The sequence below is a fragment of the Poecilia mexicana genome, unplaced genomic scaffold, assembly GCF_051168715.1.
Source record: "Poecilia mexicana isolate PSO_F unplaced genomic scaffold, ASM5116871v1 scaffold_13, whole genome shotgun sequence".
Classification (NCBI taxonomy): Eukaryota; Metazoa; Chordata; class Actinopteri; order Cyprinodontiformes; family Poeciliidae; genus Poecilia; species Poecilia mexicana.
The window spans coordinates 27,291,984-27,307,034 of record NW_028263382.1 but is presented as its reverse complement, the minus strand read 5'-3'; the positions used below and the strand labels follow the sequence as shown (position 1 = coordinate 27,307,034).

Below are 15,051 nucleotides of genomic sequence, written 5' to 3'. Positions count from 1 at the left end.
TTGTTTTATTTCCTGCAAAGTTCTTTGTTTTTTGTCTTTATGATTAGCCTGCAGGAATCCTACAAATTGTCACTCCGGGACTGCAATATTTATCTGATCCTTTATAGTCTTCTTCTGCCTTCCCTGTCCCTCAGCTCACCTTCTCCTCCCATCTCCTCATCTGTTGCAGCAAATTCCACTTGAAACAAAGCCCTGACTCAGAGTTTTTGCCATATAATTTTCAGCCCTCCAACATTTTGAACCTTCATGCCAGCCCTTTATCTTCATGGCCGCTCCTCTTCCCCCCCACGTCTCTACCTCACTTCACATCTCCCGTATAGCTGCTGCACCCATCACCTCCTTCTGAGCGGTTTCTTCCTCCCACTTCCACCCGATGCCTGTGGGCTCTACGCTTTCCAAACAAAGACGTGACTACACATCCGTGTAGCCTTTTAGACGAACCTTAAACACAACGCACATGCCGGAGCTATTTGCATGACAGGCGCTGGTGTGATTCACAGAGGGAGGGACTGGTGGGTGGATGAAGGGAAAACGAGAAATGGGGAGAGAGAGACGGAGTTGTAGTGGAAAGTGTTGGTCTGAATTATTCATTACTGATATATACGATGAAAGAATGCATCCGAAAGGAGGACGGCGCGAGTAAAAAGTCACCCCCTTATCTCTCAGGAGTGAGATATCTCAGTGAGCTCAATGTCATCATTTCAGGATGTCCGTCGTGCGCCCGAGTCGTCGGCGACGGCAAACGCGTCGGCTGAATTTATCTCAGCCGACGGCTGCAAATGCTTACGTTTAATAGAAATGTTCGGAGAAGGGGGAGGAAAAAAATGGACTGCTGGAGCTATAAATGCAACAACCTGATATTGATCCAGTTTGACCTGCACACTGCATTGAAGACTGGGATTAAAGGAAGGCACATGGAAAAAAAAATCTGTTAAACTGAGAAGGGTATTTTTTTTCTTATTTTTGTGCTCCAGGTCAGGATTTGCTTCATGAACAACGTTTGGTGCTTGTCGTTATGTTACAGTTACACACTGGAAATGTTGAACTTGAAAACCTTACCACGTTAAATCCATGAAATACATGAATAAGTTTTTAACTGTTTCCTTCTCAGTTGTCTTCAGGCTTGTAACTCGTGACTGCTTTATTTGTCCCGATGTTAAAGATTGAGGAATGTGTGAAAAGGCCTGAAAAAATTAAGCGAGAACGCCAAAGCTAAGAGTGCAGCTGATAAAAGTGACAGTTTTGAAACTTCATCAGTTCATAGCACATTGGAAAAAAAGACAAACGTTCCCCAACTCCAATTTGATTTCATGAGGTGAGGAGGATCAAGTCAGAAGAGCAGCTGAGAGACCTAGCAAACGGGGACTTTGTGAAAAGCTTTAAAAGCGTTCTGCGGCAATGCTTGTGTGTAATTTTCTGTAAAAGTCTAGCTACATTAAAAAAATAAGAAAACATGGCAATTTCTGCTCCTGTCATGTTTTGTAGGAAGACAGTAGGACCAATATGGAGGCTTCAATTCAGGTCTGTAGTATGTTCACACTGAAGTGTGATGGTGGTCTCATTAAAGATATAAGACCTGATCTACAAATATTTCCAAATATGTTGCGCAAAGAAAGAAAAAGCTATATGTGCCGAAATTGGGCATGCAATCTACAAATATTGACTGATCAACAGATTACAGGCCGCCATGTTTGAATGAGGATTTTGCGTGAGTCACTGGTTGTCGTCACGGAGAGTGTTGGACAGAGCAACCGTAAAAGAAAATGAAGCAGAAAGTCGGCGTGCTTGAGGTATGGCAGTAACAGTAGTAATAATACAACAATTTAAATTAGGACACAAAACAACAGTAAAAGCATTTTACGATCAATCAAAATAAAGCTCTAAACTTCTGCATTAAGCTCCGCAGGCCTAAAACAGATGCAGCACTCTGATTCATGTTTGGTAAATCGCATTGTGGGAGGTAAGTCGTTACATTTGCATAGCCTCCTCCTTCCAGTATTTTGCTCTTTTGGATGATCAGCAGACAAGTTAAATTTAAGTGCCTCATTCTGCTGCGCAGTCCCGTTTGTGCATTGTTTGTACATCAGGTTTGCGCCTGATATCAAGATTTTACCTGCTTTTATACCTGCAAACTTTTAGTAGTCCAGTAAAAAAAAAAAAAACCTGCAGTTTGAATGGAGCTTTAGACTTCAATGTAAATCAGGTACAAAAGCAACAAAACCGCAAAAACAAGAGAGGACAATCCGACACTTAAAGCACACCTTATGTCTTTTTTTTTATTTGTCTTCTTCCAGAAATCTTTTTCTCTGGTGTTGGAGGCTCTGGACCACGACAACGACACGACGGAACCAGGTAAGGCTGAGCTCTTGTTTTTACGACCTTCTGAATTTGAGAGGATGCTGGGGAATCGTCTGATCGATGCGTTTGCAGTCACCGACTGAGACTGGTCTCTGTTGAGTCCAATCGATCGGAGCTGAATTTGGACGTTCTGGGCCTGTTTGTCTTGTAAAGGCCAAAGGGGCATTCATTGTAATTTGGTGCGATATAAGTGAAAACAGTACTGTTTTGAACATTACTTGTGGTCCAAAGCCTGAGCAAAAGTACATGCCTTCATGATTAGGTTTTTGTGGGCTTGATTAGCTTTTTGAGTGCTTAGCATCAGGGTTACTATTTGGCATCACTTGTGTCAAACCGCATCCACAAGGAGGCCAAAGGGCCTTATTAAAAGGCACAGTTTGTACCCAAGTCTTGTCGTTTTATGAATGTTTTCAAGTTTCTCAGTCCTAAAACACTTTAACAACCAAATGAGTATTCTGTGTTTTTTAAATCAGCATCTTTAAGGATTTTGCACTGTTTCTTAATTTATGTAAACAGCATTAAAACCTTCATCACTTTCTCTCCTTCGAGTCCAAGAAAGCTGCAGCTCTTTAGCTAAGAGCAAATAGCACAAGTGCTTGTTTACCAGACCGTGCGATTTGACATGAAGAAACAATGTGAAAACATCCCTTGTGTCTTAATGTCTGTGATCAGACAACTCTACCCTCACCCTTTAATTTCCTGCTCGTCTCCTTTTTCTGAACTCTCCTCAAGACGTGGAAAAGCTCCTCAGTGGGAACTGTGAGCCGCCTGCTATAAAAAGCAAAACACAGAGATGAGCAGACAGATGCTCCCGCATCTTCCCCATTCCTTTCATGCCGCAGTCCTCATTTTCCGCCCCCCTCATCTGGGAGAGAGGGGCGACTGCCATCCGGACTGAGCACAGACTGGAATAATGAAAAACTGGGAACTGTGCCCGACTTGTTCTCTGTGTCTCACCGGCTCTCCTGCATCTGTCTTCCTCTCAGCCCTCCGGCGCTAAACTTACATCTGTTTGCATTATCTTCCATTTCCACCTGAGCCTCTGACTACCTCTCACGTTGTGGCTAAAGCTGCAGAGTAGGCCAGCAGCTTAGCTCAGCCCAAACGGAGGCATCTGGTAGCGGTCTGAACGGAGTTATCAGGTCCTGCTTCCAATCAGGCAGGATTACAGAAACGGGACTGGAGCTTCTGAAATGCGCCGCAGAAACAATATGATGTTCACTGACTGTCTGACTTTCACCGAGGTTACGTTGGATAAGACATAGCTTTAGTGTGGAATGAGCAGGGAAAGTCGTAGCAGACGTTTAAATTAAGCTTGAACTTTTATTCACAGCTTTTTTATTTTGAACCAGGACTTTTTTTTGGTCCTGTTTAAGTCCAAGCATCATACTTCAGTGCAATGTATGCCACGGATGTGACATCAAAGCAAGTCTTACCAGTACTTTATGGTATTATTTGACTCAAAACTGATGTTTCTGATGCTTCAGATTTTTCTAGAAAGCAGCTGATATTTTGTCTCCAAACAACGGCTTCATTTTTCAAATGTCTCATCAAAGCATTTAAGGCAGAGGAGTGAACAGGATTTAACCTCAAACTGTTTACAAAAACTTTTCTAGACATTTTTCAGGAAGACATATTTGTAATTTAATGTGAATTCAAATGTTGTCACTGTGGAATTGCACGATATATGAGAACTAACATCACTATCAGTCTGATAGTCCGATAAATAAAACTGGGCTGAGATTAACAACTGATGTTTATTAACATCTTGTTGCCGTTTGTTTCTGGACTGGAGGAGGGCTGGTCATGTAGTATTTGTTTGGTGAGAGTTTTGCAGCAAAGTATTGTGGGAAGTTCAACTGAAGCAGAGAAACAGTGGTGAAGCGGTGTGGTCGCGTTTTTAATGTCAATCTATGAAATATCGTTAAATATTGGTTATCGGCCGTAACAGGAGTATTAATATCGGATATCGGGTCAAATGTTCGTATTGGTGTATCCCTACATTTACCTATAATTCTTCATGGTGTTGGTCCATAACTAGTGTTTTTTACAGGTATTGTGTTCTTAATAATGACAATTTTTGCTCAAATTCTCACACATTAAGCTGTGCAGATTTTCTTCCTGCTCACTGTATGTAGAGACAAGATAAACGCAGATCCTCATCCAGCCTCGTTTTCATAGATCCAGGTTTTAAAAACGTTTTTTAAGAGTTACTGTAGCTGTAGCTGTAGATGAGTTTATGTCATGGTCTGTGTTTCTGTGTATTTATTGTAGGGTTTTTCTGTCTTCAGTTTCTTTTCCTGAGTCTGTGTCTTCCCCTGTTGATTAATCCCAGCTGTGTCTCATTCCTTGATTACCCTCCCAGTGTATTTAAACCCACCTGTTGTCTTTGTCTCTTGTCGGATCCTCGTCAGATGTCAGAAGTTTGTTAGATGCTTGTCGTGTGTTCGTTGTGTACGTCACGTCATTGTTTGTCTGCCTGCATGCCGTCACAGTTGAACTGTATAGTCCTGTGTAGGTTTAGCTTGCTTCCCCAGGCTTTAGCTTCTCAGTTGCTACTGGTATTAGCTGTGCGCTAAACTCTCTGTCGTGCTGCCTGTGTTGGACTGTTTAGAGCTTTTCATCATTAAATTAATCATTTCTTCACTACCTGGGTTCCTGCGTTTACTCTCACCATCTCTCTAAACACCCCAACCTGACAGTTTAGAGGAGCAGTTTTTTTCTTGCAGCAGTTTCTTGATTTCTGAAAATTGTCACACATGCAGGTTTTTTAAATTGCAAGTTCTCTCGTCTTTTCCATTTTGAAGAGTGTCAAGAAAAATAAATGATGAAATACTAAGAAAAGTTGTCAAACATTGTAGTGAACTAAGTATAGTGTCAAGAATAAACACAATTCTTCATCCATGTTCATTATTTAGGAAATCCAGAGGGGTGCCGATAAATGTTGCACCACTGCAACAAAAAACGTTTCCCCCCTCACTGAATAATAAAACAAATTGTCAAATTAAATATTGGATTACACAAATTATTTGCAAATTAAGATTAAGATAACAATATGCACTTATTTATAGCAAGTCCGTATCTTTATTGCTTAAGTTTGTTGATTTTCTACTTGTCTTGCCTGACCATCGACCACATTGATCGAATGAGCATTAGAGAATATCGACTTGGCATTTATTAAACACAAATATCCTTCAAGCAATCATATTCATCCACTCTCAATAAGAATTCATTGGCAAAGGTCACACAGACCTTTCCTGGTCATTTTAAGTTATAAGTTTGCTTCAATTGTATCAAATTAGCTCTTTAGCTAGCATTATGTCTTCGCTTTCGTTGTGTTCGCCTGTTTGGTGTAGACTTCCTGCTACATTTAAGCAGCATCGACGCCAAGCTCAAAGCTGTGGAGAAAAACTGAAATCCAATATTGGAAGTTTTCTAAGTTGGATCAGCTTGTCTATAGCGTTCAGCAAACACATTTCGGCTGGCTGCCTCGCCCGTGTGAGGGTAATATTAATGAGGCTGAAAAGAAAGCCCTCACACGAATTGGCCCCATACATCGAATAAAGAGTGGGACAAAACAATATCCGTCTGATCCGATCTGCTTCCTTGGGTGTATTGATTTGCCGGCAGGTGATCTGGAATAACGAGCAGAAGCGGGTGCTTTCTCTCCTGCGGGTATTCTCAGACATTTCCGAGGGCAAAACGATTCACAAAGCTCCGAGGAGGTTTTTAATACCTGCAGACATGCTGTGTGATCTTATTTTTCTTTGTAAAGTTTGACTTCCACTAAAGGTTATCGCTTCTTTAACCTGCTATGTTTAACACACCTGTCTACAGGGAACCAGGTTTGTTATTAATCAGCCTGATCTAATCACCTCATGAAGAAAATCCTGCCCCGTTGCACACTTTCAACCCGCTGTGTCGGATCCTAATGATATTTCTTCTTCTCTCGTGGCGGAGAAGTAATAATGATCAAACAAATTAACCCTTTGACACGCCCGGTTTATAAAATAACTTAAAACCGGAGGTGCACTGGCTGATTGAGTGTTTGTGGTGTTGGACCCTCATATTTGACTGCAGGCTCATTTGGTTCAGTGTCCACGCTGTCCTCTCTTACTTTTAAACCCACACACACGCATACAGTGAAAACAGTGTGTGTGTGTGTGTGTGTGTGTGTGTGTGTGTGTGTGTGTTTTCATTCCTCTGTGTCAAACCACAGTGATCTCATCTCTCCATCAGGCAGGGTGTGTGTGTGTGCGTGTGTGTGCGTGTGTGTGGGTGTGTGTGTGTGTGTGTGTGTGTGAATAGCTGCTGCGCTGAGTCTCTGGCTCTTTTTGCCTCTGGCTGTCAAAACAAGTCATGCACAAAGACTCACTCTACTTTCCTGTAACTTCTCTGCTTCCTTTCTTCACGACTATCTCCAGATCTTCCCTTTTAGCTCCTAAATACACACTTGTAGCATACATTGAGACACATATTCACACCTCTCTTGTGTGTCTCTTGTGTTCTCTCATGCCTCTCATCCTCGACCTCTGTGTCAAGTGGGACTCATGCTGGAAAAGTTTTATTATTTGACTCATAATATCCACACTGTCAAAGCTTCCTGAGTCTGATGGTTGGTTGGAAGTCTGACGGTAGGAAATTAATAGAGGATCCTCCGAAAAGATGACTACATGTTGTGTTTTATTTTTATTTATTTTATTTTTTTACTTAAAGGGGAGGTATTATGTAAAATCAATTCACCTTATATTATTTTCTCATCAAAAGCATAGCTGGAGTGATGCCTTAATTCTTTCATGCACGGTTGAGAAATCCTTAAATTTTCTCTGGCAGCAAAACAATTTTTCTCTTTTTCTATTATGACTTCCTGAAGGTGGAGCTTCAGAAAAAGCAGGAGTTTTTAAATTGCCAATTTCGAGGCATTAAATTAGGAAGTAAATTTTATTTTATGTCATATATATACACAACTCTGGCTAAATTAAGAGACCATTGCACTGAATCCCACTGAAAACCTCATTTTATTCCACCAAATATTGATTTCTGAACTCTTCCTTAGTTAAAACATTACTATTGTTGTTTCTAAATGAATATTAACTTGTTTTCTTTGCATTATTGGAGGTCTGAAAGCACTGCATCTTTTATGTTATTTTGACCATTTCTCATTTTCTGCAGATATATAATTTTTGCTTTGAATTTCGGACACATGTTGTCAGAAGTTCATAGAATGAAAGAACAATGTTCATTTTACACATATACCTATAAAAAGTAAAAGGGATCTCTTAACCAGAACTGTATATGACATACATTGCACTGAAAGCAATATAGTTACTTTATTTTGCTATGAAATGGCACTATGTGTATGGAAGTTTTCCACATAAACTGGTTTTGATTCAGGTTCATTGTCCTGTGGGAACAACCAGCTGCCAAGGCATAATGCTGCCATCACCATCGCTGACAGCTGGTGTTCCTGGTTTTCAAAGAATAACCCCGGACTTCCCCAAACATTTTATTTTTTCAATTATTGTGACCAAACATTTCAGTCTTTTTGTTTCTTTATCGTAAAACCTTCACCTAAAAGTCACATGACCTGAACTCACATTATTGTTAAATCCAGTGATTTTGATTAAATGTTTTGGTGGTTTGAACTTGAACTGGACGCTCCAGCTGTTCAATGATCCCAAGCAAACATCAGAAACATTTTTTTAATTTATAAATCAAACACTAAGCTTCTGGAATATCACTTTCATGTTAAAGTGTGGGACACGTTTCTCTGCTTTCAAAATTCATCATCAGCTTGCATGCTCCAAACATCTCTTACATCCCCGCTGGTATTTTCATACATTTACTCATTTCAAATTACATTTCTGCTGCTATTTGCACATCTGTTGTTTGCACAGTTTCATTTATTGTAAATAGTCTGTTTTTTAATGCAAAAATACACATGCACAGTTTGTAAGGTTTTTTTCCCACTCATCTGCACTTTCTTGTAGATCAAAATATGCTATTTTTTAATAACTGCACGTGATTTTATGCTGTAATTCCCCCGCCCTCTTGTTGTACAGTTTGTTATTCTTAGTTTTATATATATATATATATATATATATATATATATATATATATATATATATATATATATACGTCTTTGTGAGAACCTACATGCCTCGATTGCATGTCACTATGCTGCTGTTGCACCTGAATTCCTCCAGTGTGGAGGAATAAAGGAGATTTCTATTCTATGTTAAAAATATTCCACATTTCCTTAATCATTTATCAGTGTTCACCTCTCAGTTCCCTCCAAACTACAGAATAAAGTTCTCCTCTGCGCTCCTGCAGGTCAGCTGATTGAGCGCGTCCTCCTCTCCTCCATGCTGAACCCGGGTGAACAGTGGCAGACGTACCGCCACCACGGACGGATCCTTAGCCTGGAGTATCGGCTCCGCTTCCGCTGCGACTCCAACTACTACGGGCCTTACTGCAACAAGTTCTGCCGGGCCAGAGACGACTTCTTCGGCCACTTCAGCTGTGACCCGAGTGGCTCCAAGGTCTGCATGGAGGGCTGGACCGGACCGGAGTGCAAAGAGGGTAATAGTTCGGGCTTTAGTTCACATTATGTGAACAGTCTCTTTCCTCTTTTCTTGTTTGTAAGTGTAAATGTTTTAGGCAAAGGTTTTCCATGAGAAATTAAATGTTTTGCTGTTTTATGTTGACCTAAGAAGCCCTGTAACTTAAAATGAAACTCTGCAAAAGTTAACTTATTACCTTTTGGAAGTATATGTGATATGCAAGTATATACATACTGAATTATCCTAAATATTTTGAGATAATATTGTGATCACAATAAAAGTAACAATATTATCACTTATTTTTGGTAGGTGTGGCATGACAGAGCAATCACAACTTCATAATCACAAATATTGCTCTTGAAAAACATTCCCACTTTTAATACGCTTCATTACGACACCAGTCACAAAAAGAAGCGTGATCTGTGTCACACAGTAACTGCATCTAATACGATTTTCAAATTAAATATTTATTGTTACTCTAATTGAACAAAGAGTGGAGAAAATAGTAAAACCAATAATCTTGATGCAGCGTTATCAAAAAAAGAAATTTATCACGATAAAAGACAAACAGTACGATAAATGCACAGCCCTAAGCTGATGTTGAATAATTATATGATAACTATATGAATGACTGGTCCTGCTGATGTCACCGGGGGGGGTATCACCTCGCTCTGATTCGTCAGAGGGACGTCATTCGCCGTGACTTGTCAGCCGGACGACCCGTGTCTGTGACCTCTTGGAGGTTTTTTTTGCAACGGTAAGAGTGAACGGAGGAAACCAAAGTGGAAACTATGGAAGGACACGCAGTTAGTTGGAGGACATCCTGCAGCTCTGCCCACCTCGCCCCGTCTCACTCGCCCTGACTTCCTCCTCAGCACGCCGCTGATTGGACCGCACAGAAGCAGGAAGTTGGACAGATTAGCCTCCGTCCCCCCGTTACCTCCAGGTTAACCTGTAGTGCCTGTGAGGGGAGTTTTCAAACAATTCAGTGTGATAACATTTATTGGCCTCTTTATTGTCTTTGAATAGATCTCACCCTTCACTAAACAACCAGTGAAGATGTAAAAAAAACTAAATCTTCACATATTTTATTTTTCTTGTTTTGTGTTGCTAGCTTACGTCACTGAAGCGACAGGTTATCGTTTCTCTTTGTGTTTGTTTTGCAGCCGTGTGCAGGCAGGGATGCCATCAGACTCATGGTTCTTGTACCGTCCCTGGAGAATGCAAGTAAGTTTCTGAAACAACTACCAACATTGGTGTTGTGGTAGCAACTCTCCTCCATCACTGCCATGAAAATACTAATAAATTCCCCTCATTTATGTCATATAATTGCCCAACAACCAGACTTCCTTATAATGTTGTGTTTTTGATCAGTAGTACTCCAGACTTTCTGAAGGTTTTTTTTTTACTGTCCCTGCTTTTTTTTAACTCATGTTTTGCACACTGCTGCACTTTTCATAAGCATAAAAGGATAAAAAGCTCTTGAATGTATCAAGCAGTATTGTTTATGCAAAACAACTTAATTAAAAAGCACAAAACACCAACATTTATGCAGTTTGTCACCAGCAGTTGTTAATAAAAACCATAATTTGTGAAACACAGGAACAAGTTTGGCTCTGCACAGAGATGGCAAAACATGTTTGTGTCAAACTATGGTGGACTTTGAGTTTATTTTGTTCCATCTTGTGTTTCGTTTATCTCTGTGTTCCCAAGCTCTGCTGTTCGTTTTCCCTGACCGATTCTGACATCACATAGTTTTTAACAAACTCTCCACAACATGCTCAAAAACATAAACTGCACTGAAAATTTAGTAATAAAAAAAATTATTTGAAGCTTAATAAAACAGTGTAAAACATTCAAAAGTCCCAGATAATTGTTGATTAAAACCATTTTTAAAATGCTGAAATAAAATATGTTCATTTGGAAGCACAACGTAAAAATGTTTGGGTTGGCAGAGATTAAATATAAATGTTTGTGTTTAGAAGAATAAAACAGACACAATGTTCGTTTCTCCGCAGCAATCTTGCACAGATAAAGTTGAAATTCATGTATTCAGTTTTCATTCACTAATAATATTCCAAGACATGATATTCTGAGATGCAGTCTGTCTCTGCTCTGATTGTAGGTGTCACTACGGCTGGACGGGAGCTCTGTGTGATCAGTGTGTGACGTTTCCCGGCTGTGTGTACGGGAGCTGCACCGAGCCCTGGCAGTGTGTGTGTGGCGTCAACTGGGGAGGTCTGCTGTGTGACAAAGGTGTGAAATGCAAAATATTTCAACGGTTTGTGCTGAGATGAACCAAGCGCCGAGTGTCAAGAGGCCCTGAGGATTGAGATTTTGACATTTGAAAGGATTTGAATAATCCTGCTCATATTTTATTGTTTCAGTCAAAACACAGTAGAATCAGTGCATCTAATTGCTTTTGCGTGAACACTTTTTCCTACCGTTGATGCAGCATATTGGCGATGACTAACAGATATTGATAATGGCATCGGGGATTAACAAAATATTTTCTGGTTTTTTTTGTTCAAACAACAGAAAATTGTGAAGCCCGTACGACTTTTTGATGGATTACAGTTCACACCCTGGACGACTTGGTGCAGACATTTTCAACTTTACACACACAGTACAGAGTACAGAGTACATCGCGGAAGCAACTAAATCAATCATTAGTTGCTTCCGGAAGCAACTAATGATTGTGGAAGTGAACTAGTGATTGCTTCCGCAGTCATTAGGAGAGGGAAGTCTGCGCCTCCCTTCTTAGGCCGGTTCCTCCATGACCCGACCTCAGATTATCAGAGGATAAAGGATTAGATTTTCTAAAAAATAAGGTCAAACTCATAAACCAGTTCAGACTTATTTATACTTTATTCACAGAACATGGTAGCTACAGTACAGGTACACGACTTTAAGCACCTGCATAATGTTTTATGACTTCCAGAAATGTTTAATCTGCTGTAGATTTGTTTTTAAGCCTGACGCTACTTTTGTTCTCTTTAGCTACTCCTCTGGCTGCTTGCAAGAAAAATCTAAAATAAGACACTTAAAGATCAGTGTAAACATTGTGCACTTTTGCAAATCTGTTGTTGGCATTCATTACAAACATGGCTCTCCAGGCCTGAAATCAACAGGCATCATCAGAGCACATGAAGAGCTTCACAGAGCTTTGCATGTTGACCAAGGAAAACCCTGCCTGCCTGCAAGACGGAGAAAATGGTGTGTGCTGTTAGCTTGTCAGGCGTGGTTCTTTACACATGACTTACGGATTCCCAGACAAGAAAAAAAGAAGAAAAACAAAAGCACCTGAAGGCTTAAAGTTTTCCAGCAGACTGTAGAAAAGTTAGATCCTCTGTCCCAGAGCAAGAGCTGGAGTCCAGCTTGTGCCCAGGGGACGGAGTATTGTGGAGAGGAAAGGTGATAGCCTTGGGTAGGGCGATTATGGCGCGGCACTCTTTGCTAGGTGTGGCCCTGTGCAGTTTCTGCTCATTCAGACGGGCACTTTAAAGGATGACAGAGAGACAAAGGAACTGTGGGAAACGAAGAAGATGATCAGGGAAGATTTTCCTTTCTTTTTCCTCCAGAGCGGACACAACAGGCCCTGCAGCTATCTGCTGCACAGTCAACAGTGACCTAGAATCACCGTAGACTTTCTGCATCCATGTTAAAGAAACATGGTTGACAAACTATCTGCATTTTCATTGCCTCTACATTTCAATAGAAGTGTTTTTTTTTGTGATTGTTGCTGAAACATTAAACACTATTTTAAAAAAATGTCTTCATGTTTCCAGATCTTAACTACTGTGGGACACACCAGCCCTGTAAAAACGGCGGGACCTGCACCAACACAGAGCCAAACGAGTATCAGTGCGAGTGCCAGGAGGGTTTCAGAGGACGCAACTGTGACATCGGTGAGAGCCGCGGTGCGATGGATGGATGGATGTCAGAATGTTTTGAACTGACAGAGGACACATAAGAAGTAAAAACGATGTCAAAATAACACATTACCTGAGAAACTTTATGCTCACAAACAAAACTGCCTTGGTTCTCTGGCTGCTGACTCTGTCAGTCGTACCCGTCCATGTGAGGAACAGGGTCATTTCCTCATCTCTAATCTTTGGATGGTTCCCTCCATAGAAGCCATGATTCTGCTTGTTTCAACATCCTGAGGCAAAAATAGTTAAAACTGATTTTAGTGGAGAGAAACCTGCCCTCATTTAACCACCGGAAGTAAAGCTGAAACAATTAATCGAATAAATCGATTATTGAAATATTAGTCAACTATTTTACTAAAAAAATAATCGCCAATTGGAGCCACAAATTAAAAAAATAAACATTTTGTATTTTGAATTAAAAATCTTTTTTGTGTGTAAATACGTTCTACTCAGCACTCCTCACGGATCAGTTTTAGTTTCACCTGGATAAAATTTTGTTAGTTTCTCTATTAAACACCTATTTGATATCCAATTGGTTAATTAAAAAATAGTCAACAAATGCATCCAGAATGTTAAATCAAGCAGAAAATGATTAAGTATTTATTTAGTAATTTTGTAGCTGCAGATGCATCCTTTGCTATCTTATTGCATTTTATGCAATACAATGTTTATTTTCTTATTAATACTGTATTAAATAAGCTTAAATGGTTAAATAAAAAATCTGAAAAATTATAAAAAAAAATTTCCATTCGATTAGTTGAATAATTGATTATTAAAATAATTAGCTGCAGCTCTTCACGGTAGTGGTCAGGGTGTGTTTTAAATGCTCTTTTTGTGTTAGAAATGTGTGTTTTAAATAACTGAACTGCTTTGAAAACCAATTAGAAGACAGATTGCTACTTATTTTGCCGTCTTTTAATATTTTTGGCGTTTTCTAGCTTTAAAAATGTGATGGAGTCATCAATTCAAATTTCTGCACAAAAAAGAAATCAAAGGTGATCCATTTTCAGCTTTGCTTCTTGTGTCTTCCCTCCCGTCAGTGGAGCACGCCTGCCTGTCGTCACCGTGTGCGAACGCCGCCACCTGTGTCGAAGACCCCAATGGTTTCAGCTGCGTCTGCCCCGAAGGCTGGACCGGAAACACCTGTGCAGACGGTGATTGTCGATTCCGCACACATGGGAAGCCTGAGCCCAGCGAGAGAAAGGGGAGGGAGCTTTAAGATTGTCTGAGATTGGCTGTAATTGGATTAAAGCCACTTAGTGACTCCAATCAATCCAGGGGAGGAAGTTAAATCAGCCTAAACAGGAGCAGCCTCAACAATAATCAGTGATCTGGCCGTGAGTGTGTGAGTGTGTGTATCACCTGCGCCTCTGCTGAGTTGGAAAAACAGAAGCAGCACTGTGAGCTTTATAAGGTCTTATTGGCATCAAATTGAGGGTTTAAAGTCTAATCCTTTGGTATCAAAGGTGGCTCCTAGGTGTGATTTCTTCCCTTCCAGAAATATCTGGACTTTGTCCGCCTCCAGCTGTCTGATGTGGTGGATTATGTTTCTCAAAAAGCAGCACCATATTGCCTCGCCCAAATTCTAAATTGTCGAGAAAACCAAGGAAAAGACGGATTCTGAAATTGTTCCCACAAACTGGCACAAAAACCTGCTTGAGTTCAAAGTCAAACGCTGAATCACACCCCATAGTCACAGTGAAATATCAGGAGCACCGAGTGCACTTTTTTTTTCTATTTATCCTAGTGTCAGGTCACAACCAGACAAGTAATAAATGCACCTCGGCGGGCTTTGTTCACAGGCGGGAGAGCTTGTGCTAAAACATCCGGTTGGCGTTTTTCATGTGCTTCCGTGAGAAAAACAGAAACGGGACCAAAGTGCCTGCCAAGAGAATATCATTTCATCAAAGTTTGTTTGCTCTGCGAGCAACCGGAGACCACTGCTAAGCATAACACCAATTCACAAATACACACATGTGTTTAGAAAAGGAATGACATGTTGTTGTTGGCATTCGTCTTCATCAGTCTGCAGCACTCCATGCCTGAAGTTTTTTTTTTTTTTTTTACTAGGAAAATATGTTATACCAGACAATCTGACTTTAAGGGTTATGAACACCAGCTGATCATAAAAGATGGAACTCATAGCAGCAGTAAAATACCACATGATGTTCAGTAGTCGGCTTCAAGACATCTGGAGA

General features: G+C 40.3%; 1 protein-coding gene across 1 annotated transcript in view; it reads left to right on the top strand.

Annotated features, from left to right (window-relative positions):
• The window catches only part of LOC106927233 (uncharacterized), a 54,085-nt gene that overhangs the window by 29,385 nt on the left and 9,649 nt on the right, over window positions 1–15,051 (top strand). Inside the window, exons 3-8 of the mRNA XM_015002652.2 lie at window positions 2,295–2,352; window positions 8,692–8,940; window positions 10,088–10,148; window positions 11,047–11,177; window positions 12,710–12,829; window positions 13,894–14,007. Of these exons, the coding sequence (XP_014858138.2) occupies window positions 2,295–2,352; window positions 8,692–8,940; window positions 10,088–10,148; window positions 11,047–11,177; window positions 12,710–12,829; window positions 13,894–14,007 (733 nt within the window). The remainder of the gene's footprint in view (window positions 1–2,294; window positions 2,353–8,691; window positions 8,941–10,087; window positions 10,149–11,046; window positions 11,178–12,709; window positions 12,830–13,893; window positions 14,008–15,051) is intronic.